The sequence below is a fragment of the Panthera pardus genome, unplaced genomic scaffold, assembly GCF_024362965.1.
Source record: "Panthera pardus isolate Hobbes unplaced genomic scaffold, ASM2436296v1 HiC_scaffold_2, whole genome shotgun sequence".
NCBI lineage: Eukaryota > Metazoa > Chordata > Mammalia > Carnivora > Felidae > Panthera > Panthera pardus.
The window spans coordinates 50,351,850-50,379,454 of NW_026526765.1; the positions used below are offsets into that span (position 1 = coordinate 50,351,850).

The 27,605-nt window shown below is 36.3% G+C and overlaps 1 protein-coding gene across 1 annotated transcript in view; it reads right to left on the reverse strand.

Moving 5' to 3' along the window:
* Nucleotides 1-6,944: 6,944 nt before the first annotated feature.
* The window catches only part of RNF145 (ring finger protein 145), a 58,444-nt gene continuing 37,783 nt past the window's right edge, over nucleotides 6,945-27,605 (reverse strand). Inside the window, exons 6-11 of the mRNA XM_019433746.2 lie at nucleotides 25,706-25,881; nucleotides 22,250-22,390; nucleotides 19,398-19,580; nucleotides 12,046-12,193; nucleotides 10,806-11,162; nucleotides 6,945-8,560 (exon numbers count right to left, since the gene is read on the reverse strand). Of these exons, the coding sequence (XP_019289291.2) occupies nucleotides 8,174-8,560; nucleotides 10,806-11,162; nucleotides 12,046-12,193; nucleotides 19,398-19,580; nucleotides 22,250-22,390; nucleotides 25,706-25,881 (1,392 nt within the window). The 3' untranslated portion in view covers nucleotides 6,945-8,173. The remainder of the gene's footprint in view (nucleotides 8,561-10,805; nucleotides 11,163-12,045; nucleotides 12,194-19,397; nucleotides 19,581-22,249; nucleotides 22,391-25,705; nucleotides 25,882-27,605) is intronic.

The following is a 27,605-nucleotide window of genomic DNA, read 5'->3' on the forward strand; positions in this document are numbered from 1 at the left end:
GTCAAGAAAGGGAGTATATTTCTGCATGGCCAAAAGAATAACTCATTCTATAAGCTGCTCCTAGTATTTTTTATTATTTTCCAAGCAAGTACTACCTATAAAATGCAACTTTAAGTCATAGCAGTCTCTATTTTCAAAGTTGGTGTGCCTTAACTGACAAATTACAGAATTGTGTGGCATATGTTTGAATTTCAGATGCCTGATGATAGGCAGTAGACTTTAAAAATAGAAGTAAAAGTGACTCCTCGGTAAATGAGGGTGTGCTTGTCAATGAAGGGAATTCTGTTAGCGCTGAATGTAAAAGTAACTTGAAGGGACACCTGGGTGGCTCAGTCGGTTAAGCGTCTGACTTTGGCTCAGGTCATGATCTCATCATGGTTTGTGGGTTCAAGCTCTACATCAGGCTCTGTGCTGACAGCTTGGAGCCTGGAGCCTGCTTCAGATTCTATGTCTCCCTTGCACTCTGTCCCTCCCTCGCTCACACTCTTTCTCTCTCAAAAATGAAAACATTAAAAAAAATTCTTAAAAGAAACTTGAAAAGACTAATTCCAAAAGGGAGATTATGGGTTATTTTTATTCTTTTTAAATACTTTGTTTTCCAAATAATAAGCAGGGCTTCAAAATGAGGAAAATGTATTTTTAAAACCTATGTAGGATTTACAAAATAATTGAAACCTTGTAATTCCTACTCTCAATTTGCCGTGATTCTAAAATTGGGCTCTATTTTTATGAAAGCCAGAGTAGAAGCAATGAGAGTGTAAAACTTATTTGCTAAAAGGTGTGTTTATTACCTTGGCATATAAGGTGTTAATACTTAAATCTCTGTAAGGCCCTTTTCCTATTACCAGAGCCGTAGGAAAAAAAGACCTTCCTTTTAAACCTGAAAACTACAAAATTTTTCCTTCTCCCCTAACCAATTACATTCACAATTCGACATAATGTCAAAACCTTTAGGGAAAGCAGAGTGTTTCTGATGTAAAATGCTCATGAAAACATGGCATACTTCAGAGACAACACAGAAGCCCTAATGAGGGATCTCAAGGAGCCTCATGTTCAGTCCAGTGTTTGAAAATCAGGCCTCTAGAGACATTCTGTGCCTATAGCATGGTTTAGATCACTAGAACAAGTTTAGGACATGAAAACAACACAAAGTAGAAATACATGTTAATAACTAGAATGAGGGTTTAGATTGTTTCCTACTTTGATGTCAAAATTCATAAGGCAATAAAAAGTTCTTAAGAGAAAACTGATTATGAGTGAAAATACATACACGTGGCCTGAAAAACAGCGGAAATCAGTAAGTGGACCCAAAAAGGGCCCATGAGGGATGTAATATTTTCTCATTTAATTTGATCAAGTATAATAGGAGAGAAATTGAATTTAACTTTGTTTTCTCTTCAGTCGTACAGATGGTTAAACTTTATATCGTATGTCAAAAGCCTGTGAGTTGGAAACTATTACAAAAATGACCAGGAAACACAAACGTGAAATACAGATGGCGTTACACAATGCTACCATCCCAGCATATCAGAACAAGAAATCAGTTAAGTCAGAGGTTCTCAACCAGTACACTTTGAACCATTCACAGGTATGCTCCCCAAGTCTGAATAACATGTAAATAAAAGTATGTGCTGCTCCAGCTGAGGTGTGGTAGTGGTCAGCATTGCAAATGTGTTGTCTTTCCAGGCCACGGAAAGAAGACTGCATGCCCCTGTGCTGATGAGGCCATAGTTCAGGCCATGGGGTGATAAGCGGAAGGGGCAGGCGTCCACTGCTGAGAGGAGCCTGGGATTGCTAATGCACGGTCTTCCAGAGGCCTTTCTCTTTGCCATGGACATCCTGAAGGTTTAATAGTGGCTGTTCCATCAGCCTAGATCCAAAGTGTCCGCACCAAACAGAGCACCCCTGCCAACTTTGCGGTCACATACGCTGTGTGCATGACACGTAAACTTCTTTTGGTTTAAAGCCACTGAGATTTTGAGAGATTTTGTCACGACCACATAATATAGTTCTCCTGAAAGGATCAGAATGCTATGTGTCCTCCTGGGTGCTGGGCTGAGAGGCTCACATGACGTGGTAAGTAGAGCTGGGGTCTCTGTGCTACTAGGAGGTAAAAAGTGTATTATAACATGAAACTGAGGCCAAAGAAGTCTCCACCTTTATTAAAACATTTGAGTGCTTAAGATCTATAAAAATGTTACACTTGGTCAGAAGTGTAAACAATGCTAAAAGATGGCTAAGTTCACTATGCCATAAATGATTTCAACTTTTTAAATTTTTCTACATTTTATTTTTGAGAGACAGAGTGAGACAGCACATGAGTGGAGGAGGGGCAGGGAGAAGGAGACACAGAATCCAAAGCAGGCTCCAGGCTCTGAGCAAGCTGTCAGCACAGAGCCTGATGCAGGGCTCAAACTCACGAACCACGAGATCATGACCTGAGCTGAAGTCGGACACTCAACTGACTGAGCCACCCAGGCACCCCAATGATTTCAACTATAACTGTGATTTTATACCTTTTACACAAAGGCTAAAAATCAGTTTTAAGTCCAAGCTCACTAACCAGATCTTTAGACCTCTAGCCTACCACTAGAGGGAGCCATCTGCTCTTGTTTTTGCCCAATGTGGCTCACCAAAGATGGTGAGCAACTTGAGCTACACCTAGGGGAGAAATGCATTCTAGTCTAGCCACTTCTTTTCTAAACATAAAACTGTGTCGGTATTACCTAGGGAGCTTTGAAAATCACATTCTCAGAAACCCCCAAAGCCTGATTCAGTAGGTCTGAAGTTGGGTTCAGAAACGCATAATTTAAAAAAAAATTTGGGAGCACACTGGAGAGTAAAGAACATCCTACTAAAGAATGAATGGGCTAACCAAGAAGTTAAAGAGGAAATTAAAAAAACACCACAGCCCCAAACCTCTGGGACGCAGCAAAGGCGGTCATAAGAGCAAAGTATATAGCAATCCAGGCCTTTCTATAGAACGGAGAAAGGTCTCAGATGCACAACCTAACCTTACACCTTAAAGAGCTGGAAAAAGAACAGCAAATAAAACCCCAAACCAGCAGAAGACAGGAAATAATAGAGATCAGAGCAGTAATCAATGCTATCAAAACCAAAAAAACAGTAGAACAGATCAATGAAACTAGAAGCTGGTTCTTTGAAAGAATTAACAAAATTGATAAACCACTAGCCAGTTTGATCAAAAAGGAAAGGACCCAAATAAATAAAATCAAGAATGAAGGAGGAGAAATCACAACCAACACAGCAGAAATAAAAACAATAAGAGAATATTATGAGCAATTATACACCAATAAAATGGGCAATCTGGAGAAATGAACAAATTCCTAGAAACATAAACTGCCAAAACTGAAACAGGAGGAAATAGAAAATTTGAACAGACCGATAACCAGTAAAGAAATTGAATTAGTAATCAAAAATCTCCCAACAAACAGGTCCAGGGTCAAATGGCTTTCCAGGGGAATTCTACCAAACATTTAAGGAAGAGTTAACACCTATTCTTTTGAAGCTGTTCCAAAAAATAGAAATGGAAGGAAAACTTCCAAACTCATTCTATGAAGCCAGCATTACCTTGATTCCAAAACCAGACAAAGACCCCACTAAAAAGGAGAACTATAGACCAATTTCCCTGAGGAACATGGATGCAAAAATCCTCAACAAGATACTAGCAAACTGGATTCAACAATACATTAAAAAAATTATTCACCACAACCAAGTGGGATTTATACCTGGGATGCAGGGCTTGTTCAATATCTGCAAAATAATCAATGTGATTCATCACATCAATAAAAGAAAGGACAAGAACCACATGATCTTTCATCTATTGAGAGTAGATGCAGAGAAAGCATTTGACAAAATATAGCATCCTTTCTTGATAAAAACCTTTAGGGATAGAAGGATCATACCTCGAGATCATAAAAGCCATATATGAAAGACCCAATGCTAATATCATCCTCAATGGGGAAAAACTGAGAGCTTTCCCCCAAGGTCAAGAACAAGACAGGAATATCCACTCTCACCACTGTTATTCAACATAGTATCGGAAGTCCTAGCCTCAGCAATCAGACAACACAAAGAAATAAAACATATCCAAATTGGCCAGGAGGTCAAACTTTCACTCTTCGCAGAAGACGTGATACTCTATATGGAAAACCCAAAAGATTCCACCAAAAACCTGCTAGAACTGATTCATGAATTCAGCAAAATTGCAGGATATAAAATCAATTCACAGAAATCGGTTACATTCCTATACACCAACTATGAAGCAACAGAAAATCAAGGAATCGATCCCATTTACAATTGCACCAAAAACCATAAAATACCTAGGAATAAATCTTACTAAAGAGGTGAAAAATCTATACACTGAAAACTATAGAAAGCTTATGAAAGAAATTGAAGACACAAAAAAATGGAAAAATATTCCATGCTCATGGATTGGAGGAACAAATATTGTTAAAATGTCAATACTACCCAAAGCAATCTACATATTCAATGCAATCCCTAACAAAATAACACCAGCATTCTTCACAGAGCTAGAAACAATCCTAAAATTTGTATGGAACCAGAAAAGACCCCCGAAGAGCCAAAGTAATCTTGAAAAAGAAAACCAAAGCTAGAGGCTTCACAATCCTGGACTTCAAGCTGTATTACAAAGCTGTAATCATCAAAACAGTATGGTACTGGAACAAGAACAGACACTCAGATCAACGGAACAGAATAGAGAACCCAGAAATGGATCCACAAATGTATGGCCAACTAATCTTTGACAAAGCAGGAAAGAATATCCAATGGCAAAAAGACAGTCTCTTCAGCAAGTGGTGCTGGGAAAACTGGACAGCGACATGCAGAAGAATGAACCTGGACCACTTTCTTGCACCATACACAAAAATAAACTCAAAATGGATGAAAGACCTTAATATAAGACAGGAAACCATCAAAATCCTAGAGGGGAAAGTAGGCAAAAACCTCTTTGACCTTGACCGCAGCAACGTCTCCTGAGGCAAGGGAAACAAAAGCAAAAATGAACTGTTGGGACCTCATCAAAATAAAAAGCTCTGCACAGGGAAGTCAGCAATCAGCAAAACTAAAAGGCAACCAATGGAATGGGAGAAGATATTTGTGAACGACATATCAGATAAAGGGTTAGTATCCAAAATTTATAAAGAACTCAAACTCAACAGCAAAAAACAAATAATCCAGTGAAGAAATGGACAAAAGACATGAATAGACGCTTCTCCAAAGAAGACATCCAGACGGTCAACCGACACATGAAAAAATGCTCAACATCGTTTATCATCAAATCAAAACCACAATGAGATACCACCTCACACCTGTCAGAATGGCTAACATTAACAACTCAGGCAACAACAGATGTTGGCGAGGATGTGGAGAAAGAGGATCTCTTTTGCATTGCTGGTGGGAATCCAAGCTGGTGTAGCCACTTTGGAAAACAGTATGGAGGTTCCTCAAAAAATTAAAAATAGAACTACCCTACAACCCAGCAATTGCACTACTAGGTATTTATTCAAGGGATATAGGTATGTTGTTTCAAAGGGGCACATACACCCCCATGTTTATAGCAGCACTATCAACATTAGCCAAAGTATGGAAAGAGCCCAAACGTCCATCGATGGATGAATGGATAAAGAAGATGTGGTATATATACACAATGGAGTATTACTCGGCAATCAAAAAGAATGAAATCTTGTCATTTGCAACTACGTGGATGGAACTAGAGGGTATTATGCTAAGCAAAATAAGTCAGAGAAAGACAAACATCATCTGACTTCATTCATATAAGGACTTTAAGATACAAAACAGATGGACATAAGGGAAGGGAAGCAAAAATAATATAAAAACGGGGGGGGGGGGGACAAAACATAAGAGACTCTTAAATATGGAGAACAAACAGAGGGTTACTGGAGGGGTTGTGGGAGGGGGGGATGGGCTAAATGGGTAAGGGGCATTAAGGAATATACTCTTGAAATCATTGTTGCACTATATGCTAACTTGGATATAAATTTAAAAAATAAATAAAAATTTAAAATTTTCTTTAAAGAAAAAAATTGGGGGAGTATAGTTGACAATGTTATGTTAGTTTCAGGTGTGTGCCAGTGATTAGACATCTCTTATGCTACACTCACAAGTGTAGCTACCATCTGTCACAACACAGTGCTATCACAATGCCATCGAGTATATGCCCTCTGCTATACCTTTCGTCCCTGTGACTTATTCATTTCCTAACTGGAAGTGTGTGCCTCCCACTCCCCTCCACCCATTTTGCCCCTCCCCCATTCCCTTCCTGTCTGGGAACCATCAGTTCTCTGACTTTATAGGTCTGATTCTTTCTGTATGCTTACTCATGTTTTGTTTTTTAGATTCCACATGTAAGTGAAATCATATGGCATTTGTCTTTCTCAGTCTGATTTCACTTAGCGTAATACCCTCTAGTCCTATCCATGAAATATGTACTTTTTTTAAAAAGCTCCCCAAATATTCTGATGCAAAGCTAGGTTTGATTCCACCAGTGTAGAAGATTTCAAAGAGCTGGTCATTTCCAATCAAAAAGTTTTGCCACCTGTAGGGCATTTTTGACAGGGATCAAGATATAAGAAACCTGATTGGACAGGGCACCTGGGTAGCTCAGTAGGTTAAGCTTCTGACTCATAATTTCAACCCAGGTCATGATCTCACGGTTTCTGAGATTGAGCCCTGTGTCAGGCTCTGTGCTGATAACGTGGAGCCTGCTTGAAGATTCTCTCTCCCTTTTTCTGCTGTTCCTGACACATGTACTGTCTCTCTTTCAAAAATAAATAAATATTAAAAAAAAAAAAAAAAGAAAGAAATCTGGTTGGATAAAAACAAAAACTTCCCAAGAACACGATTTCAAACACTTCACAATAACCATCACCAGAACAAAACAGTTATCTTCAAATTTAAATTTATTAAGACATTCAGCTATGTCTGTCAGTCTACATCCAAATTTGCTACTAAAAATAAAATAAAGTCACATCCCACATTAGGAATATCGAGTCTGAAAAACACTTTTTGAGCCAAGCCTATTGTATAAATAAATGACTAGTTTCTTTTCATATCAAAATTCCCATAAAAAATTACATTCCCCCCTCCCCAGTTCTACCTGTAGCCATGATGAATGTAAAAATTTAAATATGACACATCCTTGTCAAAGAAAAGGTGCAAAGTCTATTAACAGCTTTAAAAGTGGCATTTGCAGAGTGTGATCATACAGTTATGTACTCATTCCCAAAGTGCAAATATTGCCATAATTTAACACTGTTTTGATTCAGTTGCAAGAATTAAACATTACACAGCATTGAAAAGTACACTTAAGGGCCTCTATCAGTGCCCTAAAGCCCTTCCCACTTTGGTCTCCTACATGAACGTGGACCCCAAAGTGTTCATTAGAGTTTTAGTTTACTTCACACAGCCAACACAGTATACAATATATTAACAAAAGTTTCATATACATCAAAATATTGGAGACTCCATCATAAAGTTCAAGAGTCTCAGATTACATGAATGCACCCGCAAGGCCCAAGTGCCCACCCACCCCCTAAAGCACATACGAAGTATGAGCGTGCTTCAATCTTTGAATACAATCAATGCTCCTACATCTTTGATTTCATTTCAGTGCTGTACAAAACTCAATTATCACCTGACTGAGTCCCAATTAACTAAGGGAAAGGGGTTGGTGACAAGGGCTGGTCACTACTCATACTTTGTAACAAGAATGATCCTGTTCCATAGAGAGTGAGAGGTCTGTTCTGCTTCGGCCTGCTTCTTCCCGCGCTGTCCTGATGCTTTATCCTTCTTTCTTTAGCCCCTTTCAAGCACTCAAATCTGATTTTATTTATCCCTTCCAAGTCAGGGGCAATTTCTGAAGCTGCTAAGGCTGAATTTTGTTGGCAAACTTCTATATCAGCATAGGATACAGAAATACATTTTGATTAGCATACATTGCAAAATTTCTCCCACAATGTCAAGGGGATGAAAGCCAGCAGTCTCCACTGAGAGTACTTCCTGGGTCAGATTCTTGGAATGTCAAGTCTCCTGCCTCATCATCTTATACATTCATTTCTCAAATCTGAGTGCGAATTTCATAGTGAGTTAACTTATCCAGAGTATCAAAGGATTACTTCTGCTTCTTTTCTTCTGGGCTGACCTCAACAGGACATACTTCATCTTCTGCACTAACACAATATTCCTTAGGATCACAAGTCCCTTCCTGGCTATCTGATCGTGTGACAATGCATTCGTTATTGTCCCTAGAACCTTCCTGCATCCCAGTCCCTGGAGGATGCTCTTGATTTGGAGGTTCAGTACCTTCCTGAAGCATGATGTGTTGCTCAGCTCCAGCATGAGGTTGTGGAACCAGCTCCGTTCCTAACCCTGCAAGCTGGGAGGAGTTTTTGAGGTGGCAGTGGCACAGAGGGCAGGTCTCCTGGACATACAGCCATTTCTTGAGACATCCTGCATGGAAGAAATGACTGCAAGGTGTGATCACAGCAGATTTCATGTCCTAGAAGCAGGAGGAAAGGTATCTCATAAATGTCTATTATCCAAAATCGTTGCTGCTAATCCCAAAAGTTCTAGTTTCATCATTTCTTTCCCACAAGTTCCTCATATAAAATTTGTAACACAGATCTTAGAATAAAACTCATTTTAGATCATAATAATAATCCTCCTGCCATCAGAGACCCCTTTATACCAAAATGCAAGAACCACTACCTAAGTAAATAAAAAAGAAAGTAAAAACCAAAAATGAGAAGGAAACTAACTTAACTGGCTTCTGCCTCAGTATGAAACATGAGCATCACACAACTATTGCAGTGTGATTACTGGGTCTCCCCCGGCACGGCATGAGTATAATTAGAACCTCAGAAAATCTGATGAAGGCAGGACTTTCCACAGTAATGCTTCAACACAGCTGGACAGATTATTCCATGATGAAATTACTGGCAAGGAGACAAAGTCAGCCACATAACACCAGGGTATTGGCAAGGAAGTGGCAATTTCATTAGGGACAATGTAACGCAGTCTTCAAGGTAAGGTCCGTATAAACCAGCATTTCTCAACTTTCATCACAAGCACCAGAGTGCTTGTTAACCATGCACATTCCTGGGCCACCCCAGATCTACTGAACTGGGATATCTGAAGATGGCATTCCCAAATCTGTAATTACAGCGAGCCACCCATGTGACTTTTATGCACACTCAAGTTTGATAACTACTGCAATTAAGAAAGAAGTGGTGTATTTTGCATTAATTAATATTCCTTGCAGAAGAAATATTTAAAGAGAGAAGGCTGAGGACATGATGCTTCAATTGTAAACATATACATTTGGTGACACAAGCATTAATTTTGTTTGAAGTCTCAAAACAAGGAGTTGTAGTTGTCACATAAATTCCTTGCCAAAAACTGGTAACACCTGGGAGTCAACTTTTAAGCAGAAAGCCATCCAAGGAAAAGCAGCCAGCTGGGAAGTTAAGCAATTTGACTTTCATTTTCTGTGTGATATCAGCAGAGAGTTCTAGCACCTCAAAAAAGTGATGTGACAACAGGAAATACAAAAAGAGAACTCTTAAATCCCAGAGATGGAACATTTAGGTATGGGCTGCTAAAGCTGATGTACGGGTCTTTGACATGCTTTGTCCTGCATACAACAGGGCTACCAAGCACAAAGGAACCAGAACTAAGACCAGGACCACTTCACTTGGTGGGAACCTACAATACTCCTTAGTTCCCCCAAATGCAAAAATCAACCTGGAAAACATTATTCTGTGAGTACCCAAGGTATGTTCTAGTAACAATAAAAAAGTGGTAGTTGCATTTTATTCTTAGACAAAATTCTTGTACTAGATAGTCTTAAACACACAGATACACACACCCCATTAAACCGTAGAGCAGCCTTGGAGAAAGAACATTCCTTCATACTCAGTGACACACCATCTATAGTTTTATTCTCCTAGCACACGCTCTTTAAGAGCAATTTTAAAGGAACAATTTCTGACAGTACAGTTAAGCTATAAAAGCTGCTACTCAACCACCCCCTTGCACAGGTTATTGGGGACTAAACTCTAGGCCTATTTTTTTGTTGTGACATTTCCAAACTCCTTTACATACTATCTTTCAGTTTTAATAGAAGGCCATCATCAGCTATTCATGGCACACATGCCAAAGATGCCAGGAAGGCCGACTACAGTGCCATACCAATTGGTTGCCTCTACCCCACGTCCATACACACAGGCCTATCTCCATCTCAGATATCCATCAACCCATAGGTAAACACACACTCTCTCCAACTATGTTAAGTAAATGAATACTTCTTCCCCACCCTGGGAATACCAGAAGGAAAAGAGTCAGAATCTTGGCACACCACTTTTCAGAAGTTGCTGACTCCTGATAGTATATACTTGATAGTACATATATCTGTGTGTGTGTGTGTGTGTGTGTGTGTGTGTGTGTGTGTGTGTGTATTCAGGAGTAAATATAAAATACACCTGACCTGTTTTTCCTTTATTTATGGGTGAGCAATGTTGAAAATAACAATAAATTAGAACTTGGACTAAATTAAAAACTTAGTTTAGAAATAAAACGGAAATAGTCTATCAGGTCTTTAATAATCTTTGAAAAAAAAATTTTTTTTTTTTAAACCCAGGAAATAATTCTGCCTAGAAATTTAACTTAAACTTGGTTAATATGGTTAAAGTCCCAGGAGATACATTGTATGACCCACCCAAATGGATTCTTACTGTGCAAGTTACCTGGTAACAGATGGCACAAATATCATTGTGTTTCTCCAGCTGCTCTTTTGTAGCAACAGGTAATGATTTAATCTTATTCACAGCATCCCTACGGAGAAGGAAGCTCTTCCACCCCAGCTGTGCCCGAAGCCACACATTATAATAGGAATGGATGAAGATGATCATTGAGCCCATTACGGTCCACTCTCCGAAGATGGTCTCTGAGACACCATAGGCCACCACACAGAGGGCCACAAGAAACTCCAAGAGGCGGTAAGTGCCATTCACATAGTAGATGACATCATCCATGTTTTCCACTGGCTCTTTTCTGAACTCCTCAACCATAAATAAGACATAAATAAAAAGTGTTCCCAAAACCTGGGAAAAAAATCACATTATTTTAAAACAGAATATTACCACTAATAAAGGTTTTGCATAGACTTTAAGCAATAACAACATTCCTGAATACTTTTAGGGTGCCATATTTAATACCTAGAGACAGTGGTGTCATTAAAATGTGGGTGATCTCAGTAATCCAGGCATTCGCTATCAAAAAGCCACACCTTGAGACATAACTTTCTTAAAAATGATTCTGATTAGTTTCTGACTCATCCTTTCCATTTATTCCCCAGATCATCAAAACCTATTAAAGTTCCATCTAAATTGTCCTAATTCTGTAGTCATACATGTTCCTCAACTTTCAAAGAACCTTTACCCCTACGGGAAACAATGAATAAATGTGTGTTGCCAGTGCTATATTTTCTGTTACTTTTTATTGATCTAGCAGCAAAGAGCCACCTTCAAACTACAAGGTTTTCATTTCCAGGGTAGTATTATCAGTTGTATATATACATGTGTGATACACACGTATGTCATATATTTATATATACCATGAAACAAAAGATATTTCTGAGTAGGTATTTACTTTAAAAATGTGCTCCAAACAAGTTATAAAATCTTTTAATATTTTAGAGTTCCTTATTAATTTAAGCTTTACATGATAGTTGTGTATCATTTACAAAACCAGCAAAGTTTAATTACCTTGGTAATAAAAATACAGTGACATAGACAGGTCTGGTATTTTAATAACCTACCATCTAACTCCTATGCTGAAATCAGTGTAATATTTTCTGACAAATAAGTTGGGAAGTGATCACCTAAACAGGCTACTTCTAATCATTAATCCTGAAGAAGTTTAATTTCTTTTCAAGAAGGAAAATAAAATCAGTTATTGCAGAAAGTTAGTTACTCCTAGGCTTACCTGAAGAGAGGTGAGAATGCTGCTGGAAATAATGATAAGCAACCAAAAATCCATGTGGAAAAACTGGCAAATCATGTAAGCCATATAAGCAGGGAACACTAGTAAAAATAAACAAAGGCTCACCGCACGGAAGTGTTTCCATAAACTCCTAGAGAAAGAAAAGTATTTCTTTAAAGTACCTGTCACCCAGGAGCACAACGATCACATTAGCAACTGATAGGTCTTGGGCTGTGCTTACATTTCCCAGTTTACTGAGCATCCTTGTCCATGCCCGTCACTGTGCTAAATTTCAGGGCAAGTGTCATAGGCTTGGTATTTCAAAGCCCCAGACTCACCTCTTCTCTCCACAGTCAATTGCCAAGTGCCATCAATTTTTTTTCTTTTTTTTTCCCCCTAATGGTTAGCTTTCGGTTCCATTCTCATTCCTACCAATTCCAAAGTGATTTTAGGCTTTTGTAGCATTAAGCCTTAGCAATTTCAAGAGTAATTTGTGGTTTTAAGTCATGAGACATCTTCTCCACCCACTGCGCCATGATGAAAATCTCTGCTACTGTGAGTACAATATTACTAAGAGGAATGGTGCTCCAGTGAACAGCTATATTATTAATCCTCACATCTGTCAGGCTTGGGGGTGAAAAACTATGAACCACTGTGTTGTATGTAGGACCTACTAGCCGGTTTTCCTCTCCTGGTGCCTAATCTATCCTGGACATGGCCTGCCTAATCTTCCTACAGCTCTGCTAGGGTAATATTGCCAAAACCTGTTCTAAACTTCCTAGCCTGGCTTTTGAGCTCCTCTACTCCCAATTTCTTGGTCTAAACTTGTCAACATCTCTTCCTCACTATAAGCAAAGATGGTTCATTAACTGTATTCTAAGAAAAACACAAACATTCTTACATTCCACCAGACATGCCTCTGTCCCACTCTCTTTTTTTCTAAACCCTTTAGGCTAGCTCAAGCTGAACAAATATATGCACACAGACAGGCAATGTGAATCCTTTCTCCAGGAATCACCAATCCTCTCAGAATTCTTAACACTGGTACAGGCCAATCACTAAACTGTAGTATTGTTTCGGGGCACCTGGATGGATGGCTCAGTTGGTTAAGCGTCCTACTTTGGCTCAGGTCATGATCTCAGTTTGCGAGTTTGAGCCCCAAGTCAGGCTCTGTGTTGACAGCTCAGAGCCTGGAGCCTGCTTCAGATTCTGTGTCTCTCTCTCTCTGCCCTACTTGTGCTCTCTCTCACTCTCAAAGATAAATAAACATAAAAAAATAAAAAATAAATAAACTGTAGTATTGCTTCAATTATACAGATATTTATATATCATATAGCTAAACATGTTTATGTTTATATTATCTAAATAATATATATGTACATACCCAGAAAAATGTCTTATCACCCAAATTTAAACTCCTTGAAAAAAAGAACAAGAACTCTTTCTTCACATGGCTCAGTTTTTAGGCACAAAGGCTTATATGAAGTAAGTGCCAAATAAAACTAGAACATTTATTTTTGCCTGATATTTTTCAAATTATTTTCATTACCTTTTATTTTTTTACCTACTTATCTATCCACTCAAATGCAAAGCCCTATAAGCAAGATAAAAGTTATGGTTACCTCATGGGGGAATAGTTACTATATAGGTATAAAGTATACATAAATGTATATAACGTACATATAAATATATATATAAAGTACACATATATATAGGTTAGTGTTTACATATATATACTTCATATATAGTTCAGTATGTGTACACATATGTTGTGTACACACACACACACACACTTTTGAAATATAGTATAACCTTGTGCTTTTAAGACACCAACAAATTAAGAGGCTTCTTAGATTTCAGTTTCTGACTCCACTTGAACCCTACTCATCAGTAGTGGAATACATACACCAGAGGCTGTGTAATTATGGTAAAAGGAGAAGGAACATAACTTTTCTTTTTGTGTATCTCCTCATACATCACAATATTCTAATAAATCATTCCTTAAATACATCCCAATTTAAGACAGATTATATACCAAGTTCTAGAAGATACATAAACAAAAACCTTCCCCGAGTGCCTGAAGCAGAACTTTGGAAAATTTTCATGCAACAGGAAAAAAAGGTGTGATTTCCACTCCCCTGCAAGTTTACTTATAGAACTATTTACTTTATATACCCAATTTCCAAGTAAACAGATGATAGAGGGCCACCACAAGGGATCAAAATATATATATATATCAGCTGTTTCCATTTCCTGGGTAAATAAAGGCCAAAGTTAATTTTTTAACATAGTAATTACAAATCTAGAAAGACAGTGTGAACCCTCTGTCTTTTCCTCTCTCTTAAACACAAAACTCCATTACAATCTATGTAAAGTGAATATCAAGACTTAATAATTGTTAATGATTTCCTATAAAACATGAACACTTATTTAAGTTCATTATGAGGAAATGTAGATTTCAACCAAAATAGTTTAAAGCTCATGGCTACAAAAAAATTAAACTGTTTTAATTAAAAATCAGCATCTGTGATCTCAAATCAATGTAGAGTCTCAAGAAGACAAAAAAAAAGTAACATAAATCACCCATTCTACCTTTAACTATAATATAGGTGGGAAGGAAAAATAACCACACACAAAGTTAAATGCTAAACTGTGTAGGACTCCTTGTAATTAGTAATTCAGAGAAGAAAGTGAATTATTATGATAAAAATTAAAGACAGGCACTTTGGAACTGTTTTACACCTTTTCTTGCAAGCATTTCTACTTTCTGAAGTTAAGAGACAAACTTGTCAGTAGTTCTGCTTTGAGATGCACAACAATTTTAGTTTTTTAAAGAAAGGCAGGCAGGAAGGGATTAGTGTAACAGTAGTTATACTATATTAGATGATAAATTATAAATTTTCTTTAAATAGGGTAATTTACCTTAAAACTTTAAATATATTTTTCAAAATCAAGCTGTAATACATTTATATAAAATAGGTATATATTTACATATACACAAGCATATATTTATACACATACACTGAGAAGTATATACAACATTATATCAAGAGTTACAATTTATGTCTAATTTTGGCATAAGTGTGTATACACACAAACACAAAAATATATATACATAAACACAAATACAGGTGTGTATATTATATACAGAAACAAATACACACATCTATTTAAGCAGTAAAAATTCAGTAAAAATCTAATTTAAAGGGCGCCTGAGTGTCTCAATTGGTTAAGTGTCTGACTCTTGGTTTTGGCTCAGGTCATGATCTTACGGTTTCTTGAGTTTGAGCCCCATGACGGGCTCTGTGCTGGCAGTGTGGAGCCTGCTTGGGATTCTCTCTCTGCCCCTCCCCCACTCATGCTCTCTCTCAAATATATAAATAAACTTAAAAAAAATTTTTTTTTGATTTAAGATAAAATATAAAAAGAATAGCAGAAAATGACACTGAAACCTCATCCCAGTAACAGGTTAAGCACTATAGGGGTGCCTGGGAGGCTCAGTCGGTTGAGTGTCCGACTTCGGCTCAGATCATGATCTCACAGTTCATGAGTTCAAGCCCCACGTCAGGCTCTGTGCTGACAGCTCAGAGCCTGGAGCCTGATTCGGATTCTGTATCTTCCTCTCTTTGCTTTTCCCCCACTCATGCCCACTCTCTCTCTCTCTCAAAAATAAAGCTTAAAAAAATTTTAAAAAATTAAAAAAAAAAACAACCCAGGCTAAGCACTATACAATAAAATATACCTTATAAACACCCCAATCCATTTTTTTAAAAAGTTTGTCATTTGAATATCTACTACGTAATTAGAATAAGTAGACCATCATCCTAAAATTCCTTGTTAAGACCTGGAGTAAAATTTATAGATAAAGGTTAACAAATATCTCTCTGGCTAAAATTGAGACACCTTTTTAAGTTAAACACTGAAAATTACCTCTAGTCTAAGCAACTCCAAAGACATGTGAAGATTCTTCCCCTAATAATTATTTTCTTTAATGACAGAGAGAAGCAATGTTTCATGAATTATCAATATTATCTCTTATTTCTCTAATCTGAGAATTAAGACACGTTTCATTTCCTTTTTTAATCTTAACCCAGTACACTGAATTAATCATAATCCCTGATTCAGAATGCACTATTGCCATTGGTCTGTGGGTGTCCCTCTCTTTACTGAGTTAGTAACCTAATTAGCTCTCTTAAATATTGTAGCAAGCCTTCACGAACCCATCTCCCCATACAAAAGTGAGGGCCTGGACAATAACCCCCATTTAACCATATGGAAGGCCTGCCTTTCCCATATCCTGCCTCACTCCATACAATGAAAGTGTTCTTTACTCTCTTGCTTGCTTCCCTTTTTAGAGTTTTGATCTGTATGTATTCCTAAAAAGGAGATTTAGAATTTTTGTTTTTAACATAAAAATAACATTCTACACTGTCATCTTTTTGGACTTACTTTTTAACTTTATAATGTTATGAATCACTCCTACTGTTTTATGTGTCACTAGATTTCTAATATTCCATGGTGACTATTATCACATTTACTCACCCACTTTCCTGTTTGTTCCCAAACATGTCATTTGGGTTGTTTCCACATGTCTGCTACTATGCATTGTGCTATGAACATTCTTCTACATGTCCTTACTGAGCATGTGCAAGAATGTCCTGAGTATACATGTAGGAGGAGATAATGACCAAACTGTTTCCAAAATCATTACACTTTACACTCCCACCAGAAACCAGAGATACCCTGTGATCTAGACCTTCCTCCACCCTAGGTATCAGCTGATTTTTTTTTCTCTCTCTCTTCTTCCTTCCTTATTTATTTATTCCTTGCCAATCCCAGAGGTTGAAAATAGCACCTCAATGTGGTCTTGATTTACATTTCCCCCATTAGTAAAGAGGTTGAACCTCTCTTCATAGTCCTGTGTTTCTTCTTTCACTAAAAGCCTAAAAATAAAGATGTATTTCATCTTCTATTTCTCTTCTTCATCTGAGCTGTTTGTGTATTGATATCAATTCTTGGATGAGTATAAATACTTCGAGTATCTTCTCGTAGTTTGTAAAGTTAACTTTAGGTTTAAAAAGTTAATTTTAATAGTTAGATTTATCACTCTGCTTTCACAGTCATTCTCAACTCCTAGTCTCCCTTTCCCAACAGTTCTGTCAGTTTAAGAGACTGTTTCCCACTTGAAGGTCCAAAATATGCTAGCCTATGTAGAGTTTTAACTTTTTGTTTTGACATTTCAGGTCTCTTAAAATTCCAGAGTTGATCCTTTGTTTATGGTGTGAGATAGGAACCCATTCCATCCTTTTCTAAACAGAAACCATTTTCTTCCAGCAGAATTACGGAAGACTACCACCTGTCCCCACTCATCTGATATGCCACCTCTGTCACATACCAAAGTTCCACATACACAGATGTTTGGGGGCTCCCTGTTCAAATGCTCAAGTTGTTTCTACTTGAGCCAGTATTACAAAAGCTTCATAGTACCTCCTACTATGAGTGAAATAAAACTTTATCTTCCTCAAGTTGTCTGTTTGATTTCAATACAAGGATTATACTAGCCACACAGAATGAGTTGTGTAGTATTCTATTGTCTGGAAGTGCATGTTTAAAATAGGGATAATCTGTTCCTTCAAAGTTTGGAACTTGCCTGTACTGCCATCTGTTTACCATTTGCCTTCATATCTTTAACAGCTACAGAACTATCCAGGTTTTTAAATTCTTGAGTCAGTTCTAGTAAGTTACATTTTTCTCCTACTTCTCAGTTTTGCTCCTTTCCCTCTAAATTTCCTCTGCATGAGACCTTGGAGGAAGAAGTCAGTAATAAATAAAGCTAGTGCAACATCCTGGAGGAAACAAGAACTGGATTTAATGGTTCTTATGGCAGTGGAATTACAGATTGTTTTTTCTCTTTCCCAAACTTTCTATAGTATTATATTAGTCTTACTAATATATGCCAAAGTAATTAGTATAATTAATACTACTAAATGATACTCCCAGAAAGGACAAAATAGTGTTGTACTTAGATAAAAAACAACCCAAAGGCTTAAGTGGCTTTTTAAGGGAGTTCAGCACCAAGTTCAGTATCTTAAATGCTTCTATTGAGATACTTCAACCCTAAAAACCAAATCTCAAATAACTATAATTAACTGTAACAATTAAGGTTATCTGAAACAAATTAAAGTTTATTTAAATTAAAATGGATCCTGTCAGCTATTCTACCATTTGAGAAAAAATTTCAGAATGTTGTGGGATATGGGAATAGAAAGATAAATCTGATGAACTACAAAATGTTAATTTGGAATGTTTTAAAAATCTGCTATCAAATTTCGATCTCCCAAAAGATCACCTGTTCCCTTACTCATAAAACACTACCAAAGTGGCAATAAATTCAGATATTTCAAAAATCAAGAGAGTGTAAATGGATGCTGGAAAAAAAACAGTGACACTGAATTTTAAGCGTTCTTATAGAATGCCCTTGTATAAACTATAATAAGCTAAAATTGTATCTTAAAGAGCTAAATGATAATTTGACTTTTATTCCTTAAGAAAACCTCTATATAGTATGGCACGAACATGAATGCAGCTATTAATTTCACTTGGTCCCAGAAGGTGTCAAAAAGTCCCATTAAAACCTCAGTAAGTTGGGGGCGCCTGAGTGGCTCAGTTGGTTAAGCGTCCAAATTCAGCTCGTCATGATCTCGCGTCGCGGTCTGTGAGTTCGAGCCCCGCGTCAGGCTCTGTGCTGACAGCTAAAAGCCTGAAGCCTGCTTCAGATTCTGTGTCTCCCTCTCTCTGCCCCTCCCTTGTTCATGCCTGCCTCTCTCTCTTTCTCTCAAAAGTAATAAACATTAAAAAAAATAAATAAAACCTCAATAAGTTGCAATGGTTCTAAAATGCCATCAGATGAGGTAGTTATTCCATTAATGGCTATCTTTACGACTGCCTGAGAGCCTTTATTTCTCTCTTTCCAATGATTTTCTCCTTTCTCTCAATGCTTTCTCTGCTTTAGCATTACACAAAATAAAATTATTTGGTATATTTCTTGGACTGAATTTTCTGCTCTCCATTTTAAAATTGGACAAATATAAAAAGTATTAAATATCTCTGAAGAAGAAAAACACTGACTTGTAATTAATTACATGGTCTTTGATGTGATTTCTAACTATAGGCATCTTAAGAGGAAAAAAACAGAAATGTTAAACATATAGAAAAAAATTTAAAAATGTAAACTCATCACCTTAAGCTAATACCAATTATTCATCCATGTTCTGTCTCTAAACATTATCTAAATCTTCAAAAAAAAATCTATATATATAAAGAATATTACAAAAAATTTTTAGGAAGTTTCTTACTTGTCTCTAGATGCTCCCAGCGCCAAAACAATTGGATCTGCAATCTCTAACATTGACTGTAGGATAGAAGCTACAACAATGAAAAGGATAATACTGAGCAGGAATGCCCGATGAACAACCTGTAGTTCTATGAGACCAGTCTGTACTGCCAAGATTAACAGCGTAACTCCTTCTGTCATGCCCCTAAAAAAAACACACATTTTTAGAAAAACAAACAATAATCAGAATCTCATTTCATTCCATGAGCAAACAATCCTGATCAGAATGTTAATACATATAACATTGATATAACACATATAATATATAACATTGACATGTAATAACAATATAATGACTATGTAATAGTCAATATTTCACTATATGTGTAAAACATAATTACTATTATTTTAGCATACAATGAGAATAAAAGCAACTTCTAAGATAAAGAAAAGGTTTTGCTAATGAGCCAGACACTCTACCATTCTGAGATATCCACTGAATTACACATATTTGTATCATGAGCTTTTTCCTGACTATAAAAGATAAAATCATGGGTGAATGTCTTCATAATCTTGAAGTAGGAAAGGTCTCTTTAAGCAGACCATCAGAACCTGAAGACATAAATACAGACTTTTTTGAAAATCAATTGCCATATGGAAAATATATACAAAATCCTTAGAGATCTTTTTTTATCCTATTGACTTGATTTATAAATAACTCTCACAAATAAATGAACAAAGAATTAAGTCCAATTTTCAAAATCACAAATTAGCAAATATTTCAAAGTCTGATGATCCAAGCACTGACAAGGAATCTGAGAAAAAATGGGAACACTAATGTTGACATAAAACATGTAAAACCTTTCTGGAGAAAAATTTGTTAATAAATTTAAAATATATACACAATTTAACTCAATAATCTTACTGGTAATAATTTACCCTATGGATGTACTACAAAAAATTTGTATGTAAGAGAAAACACAGTGAATAATAAAACATGTTATGTGACATCATGGGAATATAACTGGCAAAATCCAGATTCTGAAAAATTAAGTAGAACAATCTAGTGTCTTCAACAAATAAAATGAGAGGGGGAAAAAATACAGAGAGACAGCAAGGACCTAAACATTAAAAGAGACTTAAAAGATATTAACCAACTGCAATATGGGCCTTATTTGGATCTGAAGCTGAGCAAATAAAATGTTTTAAAAAAAAGATCAGGAAAATATGAACACCAACTGGGAATTTGAGGTCAAGGAATTCTTCTCTTACTGGGAATGAATATTTTATTGTTGTTATGTTTTTTCATATGAGACTGAAATACTTGTGGGTAAAATGGTATCATATCTGAGATTTGTGCCAAACAAATGCAGCCAGGAGTTATGGAGGGGACAGAATAAGTGAAGTTGATAAGGGCATGCATGATAGAAGATAGGCCATATTATTGGAGATGGGTGACAAGTATATGGAGGTTCATTTTACTATTCTCTAAACTTTGTTAATTTGAAATTTTCCTAATTAAGAGTTAAAAAAAGAGAGACATATACAAAGATACTCATAGCACAATTTTTAATAGCAAAAAAAAAATACATTTATATTTTAGAATACTATGCTTTAATCAAAAAAAATGAGGATGTCTCTGTTGACATAAAAAAACAAATTATCCAAAAACTATTTAAAAGAAAAAATAAGGTGCAGAACTGTTTACAGTATGTGGAAATGAACAACAACAACAAAATATATATATGCATTTTTCCCCATAAGAAAATTTAAAATAACGATCTATAGCTGTTACCTTTGAGGAAAGGAAATGGCAAGCAGGGGAAGGAAGAGTTGTCACTTCCCATTTGGTATTTTCTGAATGATATTAATTTGGTGAGCTTATACATGAATTATTTTTCTTTCTTGCCCTCCCCCCCTTCTTTTTTCCATTACAAAAGTGTTAGCTGGGACTGGCAGGAAGGTTATAAGGTAGAAGTTTTTCTCTTTTCTCATAAAAAAACTAAAATGTACACCAAGAAAAAAAATTTATTTCTTCCATTTACAAGGTACTCACCATCTACTAATTCTGAAATATTCCATAAAGATTTAAAGACTTTAAGAAAAGATTCTTTAAATTTATATAAATGAAACCATTAAAAATTCTTACATTAAGATAACAGAAATTATGACAAGTTCCAAAAACAGGGTTTCCCAATATCTGATCTTACTGATTTAATAACAACTAGATTAACTATTCTTGGATTATCATTAATGCATCCTTTGAAACTTCAATCAGTATCAAATTTATGTCCAACCATAAAAAATTAAGCAAGTATCAAATACAGAAATTTGATTTTAACATGGCTACACTTAACTTCAAATGGAAAAAAACAAGCTATTAAAAATCTCTTAAACTCTGGGGCTCCTGGGTGGCTCAGTCGATTAAGCATCTGACTTCGGCTCAGGTCATGATCTCAAAGTTCGTGAGTTTGAGCCCCATGTCCGGCTCTGTGCTGACAGCTCAAAGCCTGGAACCTGCTTCGGATTCTGTGTCTCCCTTTCTCTCTTGTCCCTCCCCTGCTCGTGCATGCTCTCTCTTTCAAAAATAAATAAACATTAAAAAAAATTTTTTTAAATCTCTTAACTCTAGGAAAGTGTCCAGTATATACTGGTAAGTACAAACAATAAAAATCCATCTTTTACATATGGAAATTCATATGTATTATATTTTTCATAGTATTTTTAATCCAAATAGTTTCAACCATTCAAAAAAAAAAAAAAAACAAAAAACAACAAACCTTCAAAATACCATTTCCTCTGAAATTCATCATTACTTCTTCAAGTTATATATAATATTTAAATTTCTAGAGATATTCATAGTCAAGAACTTACCTATTCATGGCAGGATCATTCATGAAAGCTCGATAACCTTGCAAGTAAAACTTGCAGAGTGTCAGAACACCCAAGGCAACAAAAGAAACCGTGAAGACCAAGCCCAGAAGTGAGTAAGGAGTGCTGCAGCATTCAGCAATACTAGAAAAGAGCGGGTGGGGGTATTGATAGATAAACGTTTTCCCCTGGAAATAAAACCATCTTAAGCCTTCAAATAACCACCAAGCTTGTTCTGATCCTTATCAATTAAAACACCCAAACCAAAATTTAAGGTAAAATCACCTAACCACTCCACTAATAATTTAAATCCATTCTTATTATTATCCTAACCTACACTTTTTAAAAATCTCTTTGGCAAATATTCAGTATATAGAACCATATCTGAAACAAGTCTATTTTTATTTATCTATCATCTCTTTCAAATCCAGTAAGAGCTTAAAATTTTGTTCAAACCTTAAGAAACATACAATTATGTATGTATGTATGTATGTATGTATGTATGTATGTATGTATAAAAAAGGAATAGAGAGAAAAATTACTTGGGCAAGACACCTAAACGTCATCTAAAATCTCAGTATTAGGGGCTCCTGGGTAGCTGTTATGTGTTCAACTTCAGCTCAGGTCATGATCTCGGAGTTCGTGGGTTCAAACCCCGCACTGGGCTCTATGCTGACAGCTCAGAGCCTGAAGCCTGCTTCAGATTCTGTCTCGTCTTTCTACCCCTCCCCCACTTGTGCTCTGTCTCTCTCTCTCTCTCAAATAGAAATCAACATTACAAAAATTTTTTAATAAAAAAATAAAAAATAAAATCTCAGTATTACTTTCTTACTTTTTAAATAAGTCCAAATTCATTCATAGTTTATTGATTTATTAAGCCTATTACACCATGCTACACTTCATTGGATTGTGCTTTCTAATGGATGATAATCTGGTTTAAAACACAACCAATCCGAGTCCCATGCTTAGGTTATTATCCTAACCACAGAATTCTATTTTTCTCCTTAAATTGAATTACTTTTTGGATCATCTTAAAATTCTGCATAAAACTTCCATAGTAATTACATAAATACCAATAGCAGTGAAACTTCATTAATAATGAGTTGGCTATCAAAATGTATTTGGTATCAATTTATTGCATGTTTATAGAAGCTAATTATCAATTAAAGCTGTTATTTTCAGAAAGTACAAAATCAGGGGCACCTGGGTGGCTCAGTTGGTTAAGCATCTGACTTCGGCTCAGGTCATGATCTCCCAGTTTGTGGGTTCGAGACCTACATGGGGCTCCAGAGACTGGAGCCTGCTTCGGATTCTGTGTCTCCCTCTCTTTCTCTGCCCCTCCCTTCCTCATGCTCTCTCTCTCAAAAATAAACATTTAAAAATAAATAAATAAATAAATAAAGTACAAAATCAGACTCAGTGCCAATAAATTTATTCTACTTATTTACTAAAATAGGTATGTCCTATGACATTTTTATTGATATTTAATTCTGTGTAACATTTTCCCTACACCACTTAGTGCACAGTGCTCCATCATTTGGTTGGCCGAGAAACAATGGCTCTATTAATGAAAAATTTTAAATTTTTATTTGCTTACACTATCAACAAGAGCCAAAGTATGGAAAGAGACCAAATGTCCACCAATGGACGAATGGATAAAGAAGATGTGGTATATATATACAACGGAGTATTACTCAGCAATCAAAAAGAATGAAATCTTGCCATTTCCAACTATGTGGATGGAACTAGAGGGTATTATGCTAGGTGAATTAAGTCAGAGAAAGACAAATATCATCTGACTTCATTGATATGAGGACTTTAAGCTACAAAACAGATGGACATAAGGGAAGGGAAGCAAAAATAATATAAAAACAGGGAGGGGACAAAACATAAGAGACTCAAATATAGAGAACAAACAGAGGGTTGCTGGAAGGGTTGTGGGAGGTGGGATGGGCTAAATGAGTAAGGGGCATTAAGGAATCTACTCCTGAAATCATTGTTGTACTATATGCTAACTTGGATGTAAATTAAAAAACCAAATTAAATAAAAATACCAAAAAACCCTTTGATCTGCTTATATGTACCTTCCTGAAGGACAGAGTTTCGGTCTTGCCTTTATGTACCAGGGAATGAAGATAGTGTGTGTGTGTGTGTGTGTGGGTGTGTGTGTGTACACAGACACACACACACAAACCCATGTGCTAGATTGGGGGCCTGAGATTCAAATTCAAGAGTGGAAAAATAACAAATACAGATCTAGCATAAGCTCACAAAAAAGATACTTTAGTAGAAAAAGGACTCTGATGACTTAAGACCATTTTTTAAAAAAATCTAAATCTTAAAAACTAAGTCTTAGAATTTCTTTGGGGCAAATAGAAAAGTATTAGGATATACTTATTTCACCAATTATTTGACTGTATCTGAATAATGAAGCAAAACATTAAAAATAACATGGCATAGGGGTGCCTGGGTGGCTCAGTCAGTTAAGCATCCGGCTTTGGTTCAGGTCATGATCTCATGGTTCGTGGGTTTGAGCCCCATGTTGAGCTCTGTGCTGACGTGCAGATTCTCTCTCTCTCTCCCTCTCTCTGTCCCTCCCTCACTTGTACTTTCTTGCTTTCTCAAAATAAAAAAACTTAAAAATGAAATAATATGGCATAGTGCAAGAGGAAGTCATAGGGTTTGAACTCAGATGGGATTTGAGATCAGCACTGTCTTTGTTTTTTTTACCAGTGTCACCTGGGGCAAGTTACTCTTGGCACAGTCTCCTGAGCTATTAAAATGATAATGATAATAGAGGCACCTATCTCTCAGGGTTGCTGTAAAGATTAAGTGTGAAGAAAAGTGTTTAGTAGTGTGGTTGGCATATATTAAATACTCAGTAAATGATAATTACTTTTAGTAACATATGTTTTATTTACCCAACCAATAAAATTTACCTTGAAATTGAAAAAATATTTTTATTATATTTTTAAATGTTTATTTTTGAGAGAGAGAGAGAGAGAGAGAGAGAGAGAGAGACTGAGACTGAGTACCAACGGGGGAGGGGCAGAGAGAGAGAGGGAGAGGGAGGCACAGAATCAGAATCAGGCTCCAGGCTCTGAGCTGTCTGCACAGAGTCCGGTGCAGGCCTCAAACTCACGAACTGTGAGATCATGACCTGAGCTGAAGTCAGATACTTAACCAACTGAGCCAACCAGGGGCCTCTGAAAAAATATTTTTAAAATTTGCTATGTACCTTTTCACAAATCATTTGACGAAACCAAATATACCATTATTACATTAGCACCTTCCCTGCACTGCCAGACATAGGCATCCACTGAACGAAAATCCTATCTCAATTAAATATGGGGTACTCTAATATAACTGGGAAAAGTTAATTTGCAAAACTTACTACTCCTAGATCAATGTTTTCTCTTCCTAAGGTTATGTACAGTATCACATGTTCTCATTAATTACCTTGTCAGGAAAAGGAAAAGAAGCCTCTCACGTGATGCAGGCTGATCTCGAGTACTGAAATAGGAGTAAATCTGAAGAGCAAATAAGACGAGCCAGAAAACCATGAAAAGTACAGGGACTACGAGTTGATTCCACAGGGACATTCCCAAGGCTAGAAGGCCATATACCTCTACTACCTGAGTAAGAAAATAAGATAGGAAAACATCTTGTATCACTTCAACAAACACATTTAAACATAAAAGAGTAATAAAGAGAAAAATAAAATAGCTTTTTTTCACTGTAAGGTTGTTTCAGATAAATTCCTTTAAAGTTTTCTCTATACAGTTACTAAGTACCACATTTTTCAAAATTCACGGAGTTTTCATTATTGTTAACACGACACACACTCATCAAATGACCACCATAAATTCCCCTTATGGTTCAGAGTAAAGTCACTTTCAGAGTAAAATTACATCAAAGGCAGGTTGTAAACTGACTCATCTGTAAATCATAATGATCAATCAGGACTACCTTAAATGATACAATAGTGCTTGAGTGGCTAGAAAAACAGGCAATATGAAAGGAAGACTTTTTCAGGATTTAGTCAGGAAATTTTATAGGTGAAACAGTTTGATGAAGACAGAATAATCACTGGAGTTTACTGGAGAGAGAAGACAGTTAGCAAGTCTTTTTTCCCCAGATAAATCAATTCCCCTTGTTCCTCCTATGCATTTTTCAAACATTTCTCAATTTATTTGGTTTGCCAAGTGCATTAACACCAAGAAAAAAGGTACATGTAAAAAAAGTTTATTAATCTACTAATAAGTAAATTAGCTTTCTAGTTTGTAAAATAATCTCTTATGAGATTGATTAGGAAGAATCAATTTTCATAATCTGATTCAGCCGAAGAGCACAATGTAACCAAGTTTCTAGAGTTACTATGCCAGGGACCAGACCCTGGTAACACAACAGGGTTCTCCAAGGCAGGCTATAAACTATAACCTACAGAGCCAAATGGTCTTGCTGAAACTCTCAGTGTGATACCAGAATGCTTCAATAAACTACAAATATCTTAAAATACACTGACTTCAAGTTATTCTGATTTCTAATTAATACCTATCTCTAGATAGGTAAAGATCTTTTAAGCATTAAGTTAAAATACACTGACTTGCAAGTTATTCTAAATTTAAATTATTTTCACCTGGAGGCACCTAGGTGGCTCAATCGGTTAAGGATCCAACTTCAGCTCAGGTCATGATCTCACAGTTCACAGCCTCCCTGAGGCTGACAGCTCAGACCCTGGAGCTTGCTTTAGATTCTGTGTCTCGCTTTCTCTGCCCCTCCCCCCGCCACACTCTGTCTCTCTCTCTCTCTCAACAATAAACATTTTTTTAAAAATTATAAAAAATACTTTTAGTAATAAAAAAACGATAAATTCCATTTGTAACTCAAATGCTTTTTCTAAAATCTAGTCAAGATTAACTTCTATTTTTCCCCTACTAGAAAATATTGAAAGAAAAAGCAAATTGTCCAACTACGTGCAAAATAATTATTAGCAGCAAATGATCATTGAGAGGTAGAGAGTATTTTTCCTCCTTTCCATTCAAGAAACATGACTAAAAAGCCTGATAGTTTCCATTTCTTGCCTATCCAATTCTTTCCAGGTTGTGAATTTTATAACCTATAATTTATTTTCAACTACAACATCTAGTGATGCATGAATCTTATGGTAACCAAGAAGGTAAACATGACATTGAAAAATGAGGGCTCTGTCCTTATGATGATAAAACAGCATCCAATTAATGTTTACTGCCTGTCTACTGTTTTCCTACAAACTAGGATAGCTCCACAAGACTGAATTCAAAGAAAAACACTAGTCATTCTTACTCTGAATGGAAGTACAATGCTTCCTCATGAAATA